This window comes from Colius striatus, chromosome 7 (assembly GCF_028858725.1).
Source record: "Colius striatus isolate bColStr4 chromosome 7, bColStr4.1.hap1, whole genome shotgun sequence".
Classification (NCBI taxonomy): Eukaryota; Metazoa; Chordata; class Aves; order Coliiformes; family Coliidae; genus Colius; species Colius striatus.
The window spans coordinates 16041402-16056524 of record NC_084765.1 but is presented as its reverse complement, the minus strand read 5'-3'; the positions used below and the strand labels follow the sequence as shown (position 1 = coordinate 16056524).

General features: G+C 47.7%; 1 protein-coding gene across 1 annotated transcript in view; it reads left to right on the top strand.

Annotated features, from left to right (window-relative positions):
- The window catches only part of CD81 (CD81 molecule), a 36721-nt gene that overhangs the window by 10284 nt on the left and 11314 nt on the right, over window positions 1–15123 (top strand). Inside the window, exons 2-3 of the mRNA XM_062000507.1 lie at window positions 1484–1598; window positions 13124–13221. Of these exons, the coding sequence (XP_061856491.1) occupies window positions 1484–1598; window positions 13124–13221 (213 nt within the window). The remainder of the gene's footprint in view (window positions 1–1483; window positions 1599–13123; window positions 13222–15123) is intronic.

Below are 15123 nucleotides of genomic sequence, written 5' to 3'. Positions count from 1 at the left end.
TTTCTCTTTTCTGATCATGTTATGAAATTAAACAGGCAGTGAAGCAAGCAGTGGAAGTGGTGGCTGCAGGAATTCCCATGCTCTTGGGACACGTTGAAAGAAGACTAGATACTTATCAGATTGAGTCCAACCACTAACCTCACACTGCCAAGCCCACCACTAACCCATGTCACTCAGCACCTCAGCTACACGGCTTTTAAGTATCTCCAGGGATGGGGACTCCACCACCTCCCTGGGTAGCCTGGGACAGTGTCTAACAACTCAGTGAAAAAGTTCTTCCCAGTTTCCAGTCTAAACCTATCCTGGTCCAACTTGAGCCCATTTCCTCTTGTCCTATCATTCATTACTTGGGAGAAGAGACCAACACTCACCTCGCTACAGCTTCCTTTCAGGTACTTGCAGAGAGAGATTGTGTCTCCCTTCAGTCTCCTCTTCTCCAGGCTAAATAACCTCAGCTCCCTCAGCCACTCCTCATCAGGCTTGTTCTCCAGACCCTTCCCCAGCTCCATTACTCATCTTGGACACAAAGCAATGCTGCAAAGGCATCCCTTGTGGATCCTTGTCTGTTTCCTGCTGATGTGGGACATCCTCAAGACCCATGGGGAGGAGTGTAATGGGATATAACTTGAAGGTGCTTCTGGACGTGCTACCACCAAATGTGGTTTCTTAGTCATCCATGTATTTCCAAACACTGTGTTAAGGTGCAGACACTGTGAGAAATGTGTTTTGGGGATGGTTGAAGGCATTTTAGATCCCTTGCAAGGGGTTGCAGCAGCAGTTTAAAGCCACGATGTCTCTCCTCTTGCTCTGCATTAGTAGCAGTTTTACTGCCTCTTGGCAGCATGTTGGTTGGACAAGTCTCCTCCAAGGCAGAGCAGCTTTTGAAGATGCAGAAAGCTCTGTCCCAGTAGGTCTGCTCAGACTGGAAGCCTGACCCTGAATGGGAAGTGGTATGCATGTGAGTCTGGGGATGGAGGGAAAAACTGACAGTCCTCCCACTTTCTGAGCCATAGTTTCCCCATCCCTCCTACCCAGTTCTCAGCAGATCAAACAAACCCAAAAACCCTGTTTGTACATTACAGAGACATGAAATGGGGCGATAACAGCTCTTTGGGAAAAGAGTGTCATTAGGGCTGATCCTAACTTCTGTTGAAATGCTCTCCTAAAAGCCTGTGGGTTAGACTGAGCTTTCCATTTTAATGAAGTAATAAAATAGCTGTTAGGAAAGAAATCACTTCCAGGAACATGAAAGGGCCGTGCATGTCCCCAGAATGAGGGACCCTCTCATAAAGCAAGCAAGATGGTTTGATATGGGGTGCAGAGCACATTGGCAGGGTGAGGCAAAGGTTAGGAAGGATGTTCTTGTATGTGAGAGTAATAAATAAAGAGTTTGCAGAGATCAAAGCAAGCCAGCCTTCTGCTCCCACCTGGCAAGAGGCACTTCAGGTCTGGTAATGTCTGCTTCCCTCTGCTTTCTCCACAGCTGGCTGGAGGCATCATCCTGGGAGTGGCCCTGTGGCTCCGGCATGACTCACAGACGACGAATATCCTCTACCTGCAGCTGGGGGACAAGCAGGCCCCCAACACCTTCTACGTTGGTAAGTAGGTGTGGGGTTGCTGGCATGGCTGTAAGGGGAGCAGCATACCCAGAGGCAGGGCAGAAAGCAGGGTGAGCAGCAAGGAGATGGAATTAAATATACCTCCTGCTCCCCTTGTACTCCCCCAAATACCCCCTGGCGTGCCAGTCAAAGTGTTCGTTAAATGTTGGCTGTGGCTGAAGTGCAGAATCTGGAGTCACGGTGGCTAGAAGCACACACAGACGTGTTGCAGCCTAGCGGCTTTCCTCCAGTGCTGTTCTCCACTGCAGTCTCCCCTGGAGCACTCTTGGGAGGAGCGGGGACGTTCTTGGAAGAGTGGCTTGATTCCCATCCAAAGGGCTGTAAAATCAGCCCGGAGCAGCTGGCAGAGGAAAGTAAAGCTCGGCGAGCTTGTGACTCATGTTCTCCAGGAGGGGCAGGTGGAGCCTCTGTGTGTTTTGGTTAAGCTTAGCATGAGTTTTATTCTTTTGACAGCACGCTGGCTTGTTGGAAGATGAAAGCTCCTATTTTTGCCCTATTCTTTGATGGTTCACTCAGACAAGGACCCATCTGATCCAATGTCCTGTTCTCACCTGTAGCTCAAATCACCTTCTGGAAAGGGCTTTCCTTTAGAACTCCTTGCTTGCTCGTGAAATGGCGTCTCAGGCCTCAGCCTGGCTGTGCCCTGTTACAGCAGATGCTCCTGCTGTAAATGGTGGTGAGTTTTTTATAGAATCATAGAAACATAGAATGGTAGGGGTTGGAAGGGACCTTTAGAGATCATCTAGTCCAACCCCCCTGTTAGAGCAGGTCCCCCTTTGTAGATTTTAGTTTTAAAAAGAGAAAAGAAATTTCTTAAGTTAAACATTCCAGGAACCAGCCCACACATCTCCTTCCTTTAGAGGAGTTGTTGGCCCCCAGGTTAACACATTTCTTCCAAAACCTGGGAGACCTGGAGCACAGGGGCTGAGTCCTCCCTTCCTGCCTGTTGGGCATCTTTTGCTCTTCCACCCCATTTTGTTTTGTCTTTGTCCTCGGCCTTTACTATGTAGAAAGCAATGGGGAAAAGCCTGCAGATCTGCAACTCTCTGATGCCTGTGAATGGCCCAGGATTCGAGGCTTGCTGTCTTTTGAAAGTTATATTCAGCAATAGATCGTCCTGAATTCCTTCTGGCGGCTGCATTTTCCATGCAGTAATAACAGCAGAGCGTTTCTTTCAGCTGCTGCCTCTCCCAGACAGCTGTCTGAAGGCTGGGATTTCTTTTTGCTTTTTCCTTCCCCCACCTTCCCCCCCTACTGCAACTGATACTCCCTCCTTTTTCTCCTCTGGTATCCAAAATACACATGCACATGATGTTCCAGCTTCAGGAATGGGAACTCTCTGGAGTTGTGGACTTTCTTTTCCCCCCCGCCCTTCCAAACCTCTGTTTGGTGTCTGGCACAGGGCACTGATCCCGGGATCTGTCAGGAGACTTTTAAAGGCCAGCCAAGCTCTGCTGTGGTGCTGCGGGACAAGATGAAGCAGTAAAAGCTATTGGAGGAGGAAAACTTGCATTGTGAGGTTTGTACTTAGTGAGGAGAGGGCGTGGAAAAGCAGTGCTTTGATGTCTCCTGGCTTCTCTTAGTGTAAAGGACACAAAGTTGGAGCTGTTTTGTTAAAGGGTGTCAGTGTGCTATGGGAGAAGAAAAATAATGAACATTGCTGGTTGGTGTGTGGTGTTTGATGGCAATGGGGAAGTGGGAGAAAGGATGTGGGTAGCAGGACAGCTACTGGGATACCAGGCGTGATGCTTATCTGCTGCAGGAGGAGAGGAGGGATCCTTGCTCTCAGCTTTCCCTGCAGCTGGGCTGCCTGCTGCAGCAGCTGCTCTTGCAGCCTCCATGAGCATAAGCGATTGTTCCCCACTTACCTCCCCTGCTCACGGGGAAGGAGCTTTGGGGGCTGGGGCTTCCTCCTGGTACTTTGGCACTACATCCGACACGTTGTCTTGTGGACTGACTTGGGATGTTATTAAAGGAGATCTTGTTCATGGGCTTCTGCTCAGCACAGCTCACAAACCGTCTGATCCCCTTAACCACTTGTTGCAGTCTTGGCTTTTGGCACTTCCATCTTGGCTGTGGACCCAACGCTTCAACAAATTTCAAGTTAACTGCTTCAGTGCTGTAAAGACCAAGCAGAAGCAGGGATGGGAATGGCTGAAGCACTGTAGGGTCGTACTTCCATGGCTATAAAGGAAAATACCTGATCTTCACCTGAGCTAGGCTTATGATCTAATAGGCATTTGCTTTATTTGTGGTTGAAAAACTAAAATCCTTCTTGCCTTTGTGTAACACTGCATCTGAAGTGCTCTGCATGTTTGGAGACGGGGCAGGGTGTTGATAGGAGGTCAGAAACGTCCCTCTAGATAGCTAGAAGTATTGATAAGTTGGATGCTAACAACTAGTTAACCACTTCATAGGTACTTATTGACCCTACACATACAGAACGATTTAAAAAAACCCAAAACCCCAAAGCTGTGATTCAATGAGTTGTGAGAGCTCGTGGGAAAAGGCTGAGCTGGTCAGTCTCTGCGGATACCAGTATAAACTGGAACAGCTTGATCTCTTCACAAGAAATTGGTGCTCTGATGTCGCTAGTTGTAAGAGCCCCTGGGGATCCTGAAGAGGCAAGAGCTGCCAGGCTTACCACTTTGGCCCACCATGGTGGGATGATAGTGAAGATAATGTGAAAGCCAGGTTCCTCATCCTTCAGGGATTTGCTTATGTGATGTCCAGAGATGGCTGCTGCGAAATGCTTTCAGCAGGATGGGGACAAAAGCCCTGGCTCTCATTTGCCTTAAATTCCATCACTGGATTTCCCATTTGGCCCTTGCTGGGCTCAACCCTGCTCCCACTGTCCCCAACGCTGTGAGCAAGTGAGAGGGTGATGCGACCTGTGCCTCTTATTAGCTCGGCCCCGAGGAAGCCTGCAGAGGCATCCAGAGCTAGGATGCAGTTCTCCATGTAGCTTTGGGGGTGAGGATGGGATTGGTTTTGCTTCTGTTTGTCTTTCTCATGTTTTATTAGTAAATCCTCTGTTGGTCAGAGTCTCCTTGGAGCATGGTGGCACTCATGCTCCTTGGGAGGAGTGTAAGGTTTTGGACAGACTTGCAGTGGTGGATTAAACTTGGCCATTGACAAATGCTGCCATTGTCCTGATGGGTATTTCTGCCTGATAAAAAGGCAGAAGGGTGGTGATATTTTCATTTTGTAGTTTTTTTCCTCCCTGGCTGATGATTCTAGATCCAGCTCCTAGGCAGGTCCAGCAGCAAAGCCTGGGGGAGATAAGAGAGTGAATAGCTGGGGGCAACAATGGCTTTGGGAGGATTTTAAGGCTGTGAATGAAGCAATGTGCTGCAGTAGGGACACTGGCTAACAGGAGCACAGACTCTCTAATGAAGTGAATTGCTAGTTCTTTACCATCTCGCTCCATACAAATACAATCCAGGATAATGATTTCTGCCCTGGAAATAAGTTCAAGCAGCTTCTCATGTAGACTGGGCTGGAAGAAATGCACCAGAAAGTACAAGGATCTTTTGAAGTCTTTCTCACAAATGGGTACACGTCTGCCTTGAACAGCAGTTGCATGCTTGTCCTTGAAGTTGGTGACACATGTAACTGGCAAGCTTTCATGGGTATCCTCAGGATTTTTGAAAGTACTGTGGTGAGGCTTTGCTGGCCTCAGGGAGGTCTGAACCTCTGTGAGAGGAAGGCCTGCAGGGCGGCAGTGCATGTGTGGGCAGGGATAGGGATGCCTGCCTCAGCTCCCCCAGGGCTTGCCCACTGTCCTTGCAGCCTGTGACTGCTCCTGCCTTGCTTTTATCTTAAATATCCTTTCCAGGACTGCTTGGACGAAGAGTAGTGGTGTCCAAAGTTTCGCAGAGGTTTTCCCTGCATGAGGGTTGCATTGAGCTGCAGTGTGTTGCGAAGGCTCTGAAGCCAGCAGTGCTGCAGTGAGCCCACCTGGACCTACTATGAGCCATGGGGAGTCCTTGGTTTCTCTTTATGCTCCCATCCTTGTCACTATCCCTCCAGAAACATTAGACTTCTTTCAAAGGTGTCACCAGCTCCTGTGTATTGTGGGCTTAGATTCAACCAAAACCCTTTTGCTAAATTTGTGAAAAGGCTAGAGAAGAGCCCAAGAGCCCTGGTCTCCACATCCTGTAAATAAACACTAGTGAGAAACTGTCTTTGGTTTTGGCATGGAGTGCTGCAGTGATCCCTATGGGTGTACACGGCTGGATCAGCACTGGGCTCCCCTCTCACCCGCTTGTGCTCTGCTTTTTCAAGGCTCTGTGTGTCAGTGGTTTGCCCACAGAGACATGAGGTATGGCCATGGCTTGCATACTTGGAAACCAAAGTTTGCGTTTGGCCATGAACCACAGTGAGCTAAACGAATTATTTTATATATATATATATATATGTGGATTTTCATTTAAATAGGAGTACCTGCATTTTCCTCTTAGAAATAAACTCATTTACAGTTAAGGGCAGTGTAGCTAGGCAGTGTAGTCCCTTAAAGGGGAAAAAAAAGCACAAAAGCTGAGATATGCTGATTCTAGATTTTCCTCTAATCACTGTCAGATCAAGTCTTTAAATAATACTGGAATTCTTTTTAAAATAGTAGTTTTGAGGCAAAACACTTTGTCGGTAGTTCCCTCCAAGTATCTGACATGCAAACAATCTCTTTTTGTATTCTTATCATAGAATTCAATTTCTATTAAAAAAGCAACTTGTATTTAATTGCCATGTGACCAACTCCTGCAATTCATTTACTCTGACAACTAAAATTAGTTACAACTTCAGGCCATAAATTGGTGGCATCAGGTTATTTTGTGTTGAGATCTGTCTGACCACAAATAACACAGTTGCCCTCCCTTGTTCTCTCCTGTTGGCTCTGCTGCTGGGGACCTGTGCCAATTTAGACCCATAGCTTTGACGGTTTACTTTTTAAAAGGAACATTTAGGCAAGCAAAGCCTTCCAGAAATCCTTCAGTGGGATTCAGGCTCTGTCTGTGGGTGAGCTCCAGGGCCCCAGGAGATGTCTGTAGGTGTTGGATGCTGGGGCAACAGAGGATGGGCTGGATGTTCCAGTCTGAGTCTCCTGTGCTGCATCACCATTGTCCAGCCCAGCCCTGGGAATGTGCAGCACACCTCCTCCCAGGTCTCACAGACACTCTGACCTTACAAACCTAAAGCCTTCTTCCAGCATTTCCCAGGGAGGCAGAAAAGAAGGAACCTAACCACGGCATCTCTGTGTGGAGTCTGCTTGGGTACAAGTGTGTCCACACAGCGATGCTGTTTAGGGTTTCTGTGCCTCCTGTTTGCCTTTCTGAGAGAAATGTGTCCTTTACGTCCTTCTTGCCTTGTTCTTGCATACAAGGACAGCCTGTACAGTCTTGTGTCTCCTCGTATGAGCCATGCAGTGCCAGGAGAGCTCTCCACACTTTGTGACACTGTTGCTCGACCTGGAAGTCATTAGCAGTCATGGAGCAGCAATGTTTTTTGCTGGGACAAGGGCTGGAGAGGGGCAGAGGGGCTTCACAGTTGTCATCTTCCAGCAAACCCTCTCTTTTTTCATTCCCTCTTTCTCACCCCACTTCCAAGAAAGTGCTGTTGGCTCTGCAGGGCCAGTTCCACTGGACAACTGAGCAGAAATATCTAGGATACCCTCCCTCACTGCCTGGCTGGTGCAGCCATCCCCTCCCACCCCCACCCCATCCTGGAGGGACTTTCCACTGAGGGCATTTTTCCTGGCTTTGTGGTGTGGTGTAGGAAGAGTCTCCCTGCCACGGCTATCTGATGGTCCCTCTCTTCTCTGCAGCAGGGTGGTGGTGAGGCCCAGGGTGTTCAGCATCTCCAGGCCAGAAGGCCCACAGCCCTCCCTCCGAGGCTTGCAAAACTTGTGGATGGGCAGATCCTCTCTCCCCGGAGCTTGTCTGTAGGGAGAATAAACATACTAATCTCCTCCTCTGCTCCCAGCCCCTTTTGAAAGCACATCCCGTGGGGAGGGCAGGCATGGCTTGGAGAGCTGCCTGGGCTTCCTGGGAAGCATGGTATGCTGGGGGGTGGAGGGAGTCTTTTTATTTTTTTGCGTGTGTCTTTTGGAAATGTCATGGAAACATTGCCATGGTGACCTTGGGGAAGAAACTGGCTTCCATTAGCTTAACGAGTTAAAGCTGCTGGGAGAGGATAGAAATGAGGGGAGAGGTAGGGTGCTGCTGGGAATGCCCATGCCTGGAGCTGTGTGGCATCTCTGATGGGGATGGTGGGGCATGGGAGGAGGGCTGGCTCTCTGAAACTGCTGTGCTTGTCCTTCCTTTTATTTGTTTTTCACCATGTCCTTTTTTCAAGTCTGTTTTATTTCTGCTTGTTTTGTTTTTTTACTTCTCAGCAGGGACAGGACATGGGTTTTACAACCCTGCAGGCAGAAGCTATACTGCTTTAATGCCAGAGCAAGTACTGACATTGAACGCTGCCTTTTTCTCTCCCTTCCCAGCTCTGAGAACGGAGCATCCCACTTGCTATCTGGCCTTGGAGGCAAAAGGCCTTCCATGGAGGTATCATCTGTGTGAGCTGGGAGCTAAGCTGGCTTCTTGGCTGCTGGATTTTTTTCTTTCCCACTCAGCACCATCCAGAGAGTGACTCAATGACTGTCAGTCCCCTGGGTCTGACGTTTGGGGGTTTTCCATGTGGCTAAACCTTTAGGAAGACATCTCCAGCCCAAAGCAGCACGTGCTCTGGTTATACCAGGGAAACAGGTGTGACGCTGGAGGTGCAGGTCCATTGCTGCTGCTTTTTCTGATGCATCGAGTCCTGATGCTCTTGAGTAAAGAGGTATCTCACTTGCTGTTCTCCTGCTTTGAATTCACATAGGATCCTGAATCTCTGTAAGGAGGAGGTGAAGCTGAGACTGGTTGTCCCTCTTTCCTAAAGATCACGGTTTTAAGGCTTCATCTCAACAGGAGATAGAGGACTCCATACAGACACCCCTTGTCTCTGTGAGCACTCCCATGCCTTCCCCAGCTCCAAGGTGCAGGTCCTGCAGTTTCCCACTCGCTTTCACAGGCAGCTGCTGATGCTTGGCAGCTGTAGTAATTGTGCTAACTACTACTACTTTACCATAGAGCTGTGCTGTAGGGTGGGAAATCACACTGACGTGTTGCTCATGGATGTGGAGGTACTGTGAACACCTATCAATGATTTGCAGTCTGTACCTATTGCTGCAGCTTCAGCTGTTCCCAGAGTTTTCTGCTGTTGGAGGGAGTAGTGCGATCGTAGGCATTGCTGTTTGCATATAATACCTCTCTGACTTTATTTTTTGTTTATGCCAAACAGCATTGCATGTTTTAAAACCCCTGAGGAGGCTGCAATACAAATGAGCTGGGAAGTAGCACGTGAAAGGCAGACGGAGTCTTGATGGTGCAGAATTGTGCCACTCAAGACTGAGCCCTGAAGGAGCTAATCCTGCTTTGGTGAAGGCTCACCCAGGACAGACTAGCAGGAGTTAATCCTGGCTCTAATGCTTCCATGATGACAGATACCTTGCTCACAGACACAGAGCCCAAAACCTCTCTGGCTGTCATCCTTGATGGCTGCCAGGAATGAAAGCTAAGATGTGTCAGGCTGCTTTCTGGGAAGAGGGCTTGGTCATTCCTGTCTGGGCTGTGATTGCCATGAAATAGGCCCCTAGCTGCCTGGCACCCACTCTGGAGGCAGAGACTCCTCCCCACTAGCCTTATCCCTTGCAGGGAAGGATGGGTGTGGGAAAACAAACACCATCCAAAGCATGTGGTTGGGTGCTTTGGTTGCCTTAATTTGCTTTTGCAGCCTTCAGCATGGCATTTCCATAGAGAAACGCAGCCAGCATTCACCATACAAGATGCTATTGTTGTATTAAATACTTTGTGTTTGTTATTAAATAAACTCTGGAGCAGAGTCGTGCATTGTTGCCTCCCAGGAGACTGTAATCCTCTGGCCCTCAGTAACAAAAGGTGGTGGCCATTTGTTTGTGCCTGAGAATGAAGCTGGCCTTTATCCCAAAAGCCTTCCAGGGGGTTTTGTGCTTTTCCAAGTTCAGGCCAATCGTCAACACCCTCTCCCCTGTCTGGCTGTGTGTTCCTGCTACTCACACCTCACCAATCCCCTCCACTGGACTCTGATCAGGTGCACATCTTCTGTCCTTCCACCCTCTCTTCTTACTTTACAGTGGCTCTGGCTCTGCCAAGGAATTGGCAAAAGATGAGCAGGGAGAGAAGCAGGAAGCCAGGACCTTGCTTGTCTATCTGAGGTCTGCACAGCCTGTCTGTGGGGGGAAGTTCACCAGGTCAGGTTTGAGTTTGGTTTTTTGAAGCTGCACAAATCCCAGCAAGAAGCAAGTACAGAGGCAGCTGTAAAAAAGAAGATATCTGTAAAAAAGCTAATATCTGTGTTCTTGTTTAGTCTCCTACATCAGTTGATGTTCTCACTGGATTTTTATCTTCCTAGTTTTCAGAGAAAAACTTTCCTAGCTGCCAGTGGCTCCTACATTTTCCTCATATTCTCAAGATAAGAAAGACATTTTTTTCCAGTGAGAACAATCTTTGCTGGAACAACCTCTCCAGGGCTGCAGTAGAGGTTTTCAACATAACAATTGGATGAGGTATCTGGATAGTCTCATCCAGGCTCCCTTTCTTACAAAATGTTGGATCAGGTGCTCTTTTGAGGTCCCTTCCTATCTGGGCTACTGTAGGACTCTCTCATCTCTTGGCTATATCTGCTCAGCCTATTAGTTGCCTTCAGTGTTTATTTTGAAGAATTTGAAAATAAAGTTATCGTGTTCCATCCATGGGAGTGAACTCACTCATTGTTGAAGTCCCTGCAGCATCACACTGCTTAGTCTTCAGATGTGCTGCATATGCTTATTACCCCTCTACTGGGGTAGTTAGCATGAACAGTGACTTATTGAATGTTGAAAGGACTTGCCTCCAGCCCAGTTTTGTCTTCTCTCTGCTGGCCTAATGGGAGGAGAAGTCAAGCTCCTCCACTCAGGCTTGAGCAAAGTTTATTTTTCCAGAGTGACTTGTGATGAAGACTCTCCAGTGGAGCGATCCAAGGCTATAAGATGGAAAAACGTGTCACAGTTTGGGTTGAAAATTCAAACCAGCAGCATCACTGGTACAAACTGGAACAGTGGGGGGTAGTTCTTGGGCGTTAGCAGATTCTGGTGACAATAAGCGGTCCTTTGACAGACAAGGCCTCAAGTCATCCTGAAAAGGTATCTGCTTTTACCAAAAAATACCTGTACATTTTGCTGTGGTGATTCTTAAAAATCTATTTGCTAACAACTTGCCAGATTATTCCATTTCTTTATAATTCCCAGTGAGTATCTTTGAGGCAAACAGGGATTATTTCAGAGGCGTATTTCACATTTTTTCACAATGCCAACTAAATCTACTTCAGGCAGGCCCACAAAAGTCAAACTGCTGCCCTGTCCTTTCCAAGAATCTCTCCCAGGGGAATTCTTTTGCTTGGTATTTTCTTTCGCTTTGGACCTTCAAGTAAGGAGATTGGATGGGGTTGTGAGCAGCCTGCTCTAGGGAAAGATGTCACTGTCCATATCCAAGGAGGCTGGAATGAGATGAGCTTTAAGGTCCTTTCCAAGCCAGACTATTCGATCAGGTGTCCCATCCGCACTTGGGGAGCCTCAACAACCCAATTGCTGTTGTTTTTTTGTGGCCGCTGGCTGCTGCTGAAGCCTCTTCAGTTACAATCAGGAGGTGTCCCTCATGCCTGTTGCCCTGTCTGCTGACAGCGTTGCCGCAAGGATGTTGACGTTGCCGGCCACAGCTGCTGTCAGGTTCCGTGAAGTGGGGCTTCTTGCAGGGTCAGCACACTCCATTGTGCTGGTGCTTCCCTTGCAGCTGCCTCCCTCCCTCCCTGCCTGCCATCTCACCTAAATATAGCAGGCGCATTGTGCGCTTGGTGCGGGAGGGGTGCCAGCCGGGGTCCCGCTGCCGGGCCACGTTGCGGCCTCTCACCGAGCAGGCCCCGATTGGCGCCTGTATCGTGCGGGTGATGGTGCTTTTTAAAGAGGGAAGGAGCGAAAGCCATAGTTCAGCCTTTCCCCGGTGTGACCTATCCAAAGGGGGATTTTAACCAAGTTGGGACCGTTACTATGTATCTGGTTTTTGGAAGAGAGATTTAACTTGGCTTCACTCTGCACTCTGTGTGTGACCTTTAGACTTGGTGCTTTAATTATCAGAAGACTGTTTAAAAGCTTCAAAGATAAGGAAAACCTTAAACATGACAGGCATGTACAAGCCATTTTAATCTTGAACTCTGTTTATACTTTAGTGCTGTTCCTAAAGGGGAGTTGACAGACTGATTAATTAGTACAAAAACATTTTGACTTGGAGCAAAAGCAAACATTTTGTTGAAGGGATGCGTCTCCCAAGCCCTAGGAAGATTCACTGTATTGTTGTTACCTCTGGGATACCCTATGCCTGTTTATTCTCTCTTTCCTCTCCCAGTCAGTAAAAACTGGTGACTGCAGTCTTGCCTAATTTGTAATTAGATCTTTGATTTCTACTTATTTTTTGCATGTGTTGGATTGTATTTGAATGGAAGGTAGGATTCACTTACAAAGTAGTAGAGCCACAATCCGTGAGAATATTAGTTAACCAAAAATGCACTAAATATACAAGGTATGCCAGGAGAAAGCTGTGGTTTTGGAAAAAGAAGCAAATTTAATTGAGCTTGTAGCATTTGGCCAAGTCATCACCATGGCCTCGCCGATCTCGTGGTTGGTGAGATGATGATGATTACAAACAGCAGACCTGAGCCTTGAGCTAAGCTCTTGTTTCCTGGATGAATAAACTTTGATTCCTCTGCTTACTAAGCCCTCCTAATGCCTAGTTAGTGAGCTTTAAACTAGTTATGGAGTAAGTTGACTGTGCAAATTTAATGAGTTAAAGTAAAAAAAAAAGGTTTTCCTCTTTGTAGAAGAACCCATTACAAACAAAAACTGGATTATATTAAATAAGATGCTTAGGCAATGCTTTTCCCTTAGTTTTATGGCTCATCTGTCTTTAAAATGTTAGCTGGATAAATGCTTGTGTGAAGTTTAATAGAAATAAACCATATGTCGTATTTTTTATTTTGAAAGATATGTTAACTAACCATTTTTATCTTGTCTACTTAAATACTTAAGAGTATCTATGCTTGGGAACTGCCATACTACAGCTTTGTGGACACTGTAAAGCCTTTCCCTTGCCTTGCTGCACTCTCTGCCCATTACCACTTGAGCTCCCTCTGTTCCCTTTGGTTGTGGGGATGATGGAGTTTTTAAAGTTTCAGTGTCTGCAGCTCCTAACACTTGGAGATCTGACTCATGTACATTGTGTTGTTCAACTCTGATGCCACCTCTACTTATTCTGCACTCCTGTAATTAGCTTCCATGAGGAACCCGCGTGTCTGGCTGTACAAAGCTCTGCTGTAACATGCTTGCATCTCACTCTGCCTTGCAGGAATCTACATCTTGATTGCAGTCGGAGCTGTCATGATGTTTGTGGGGTTCCTGGGATGCTACGGTGCTATCCAGGAGTCTCAGTGCCTGCTGGGAACGGTAAGAGGAGCAAAGCTTTGGGTGCTGCTTGGCACTGCCATGGCCATGCCGGGTGGCAGGTGGCTGTGCCTTTCTTCCTGGAGATGACTTCGTCAGGTAGAGGTGGGAGGATGCACGAGCACTGAGGTGGGCAGTAGCTGCCCTCTTCAAGGAACAAGGCAGTTCTGTTTAGTTAGGACATCTGTGCCCAGCTTGGCACACTGCAAGTTACAGGACACAGACTGAAGCCAGCAGCACAGCAGATGAAGTATGAACAGTAGGATTCTTGAAGATTCATTTTGTCTGTTAAATGTGACCCCCCCCACCATGCTTTTATCCCCCTCCATGGCCTGTCTGTCTTACCAAGCCCCGACTTCTTAGCTGATAAAAGCTACAGCTTCTCCTTTCACTCCATTTAAAGGCTGCCTGTGGCAATTCCAGCACCTTTAAAGAATCTTCTACTATTTTTATTTGGTTGGACAAAGAAACAGAAAAGATTTCCCACCACATCTTACTGAGGACATCTAGATGCCTCTTGGAAAATCCATTACTGGAGTGCTACAGACATCCTTGATGTGAGGTAGCAGCTCAGGATTCCTGGTGTGGGATGAGCTCAGTTGTGTAAACTGTAGCCACACCAAAAGCCTTTGCCTTGGGGGTAAGGGAGACCCATTTATTTAAAGCAAGTTCTCACATGTGGTTCAGCTTCAAACTCGATGTAAAAACAGATAAAAATTGAAGGGTAAAATAATTTTTAAAAAACAGAAAAACTTTTCAGCACTTGGCTTCATTGGCCAGGAAGATTCTCGGTGGTGGTGTAGTGATCCGTGGGTGTAGATTCGGCTGGGACAGAGGGTGTATTCCCTCTCTCTTGCAGATGGCTTCACTTCTACCTGCTTCCCCAATGAGAAGGGAGTGCCTCTAGAAAGGGCTTCTGAGTGGCGGGGCTGACAGCTGCTGCAGGGGTTTGCAGGCCTGATTGCTACTGCTGCAAACAGGAGGAGCGCACACAAATCCCTCAGGGTGGTTGCAGAGAGGTCTGGCAGCTTGGGATTAATTTTTTTGTTAAAGCAAGTGATTACAGAACCTGAATTACCCTTCACTCCCTGTTGAAGTTGGAAGGAGGATTAGAAGGGCAGATGGTACTCGTACCTGAGGCCTAACAGGGAGACCAGCTGCTTTAGTTGAAATGAGCAGCTCTCGCTCCCTGCCATGTGCGCTGCCCATGTGTGCTCACACCTCGGATTGCCAAGTGGAGCTTGGAGACACTTTGTGATGATGCTTTCCACCAGCCAAGGCTCCCACTGTGCTCCCCAGGCAATGTCCTCAGGGTGTTGCAAGGAAGCAGCCACTCTCATCTCTCCTTCAGACAGCAGATGAAGTGACTATAGGCCTATTGTAGAATCATAGCATCATTTTAGTTGGAAAAGTCCTTTAAGATCCATCGAGTAAAACCACTGACCTCACTCTGCCAGGCTCATCACTAATCCATGTCCCTCAGCACCTCAGCTACAAGACTTTTAAATATCTCAGGGGATAGGGACTCCATCACCTCCCTGGGCAGCCTGGGACAGTATCTAACAACCTTATCAGTGAAAAAGTTCTTCCTCATCTCCAAGCTAAACCTCTCCTGGCACAACTTGAGCCTATTTCCTCTTGTCTTATCCTTACCTGGGGAAAAGACCAACCCACACCTCACTACGAACACCTTTCAGGTAGAGAATGATCAAGTCTCCTCTCAGCCTCCTCCAGGCTAAACATCTCCAGCTCCCTCAGCTGCTCCTCATCAGACTTGTTCTCCAGACCCTTCACCAGCTTTGTGACCCATCTCTGGACACCCTCCAGCACCTCAACGTCCTTCTTGTAGTGAGGGGCCCAGCACTGAACACAACATTTGAGGTGCGGCCTCATCAGTGCTGAGTA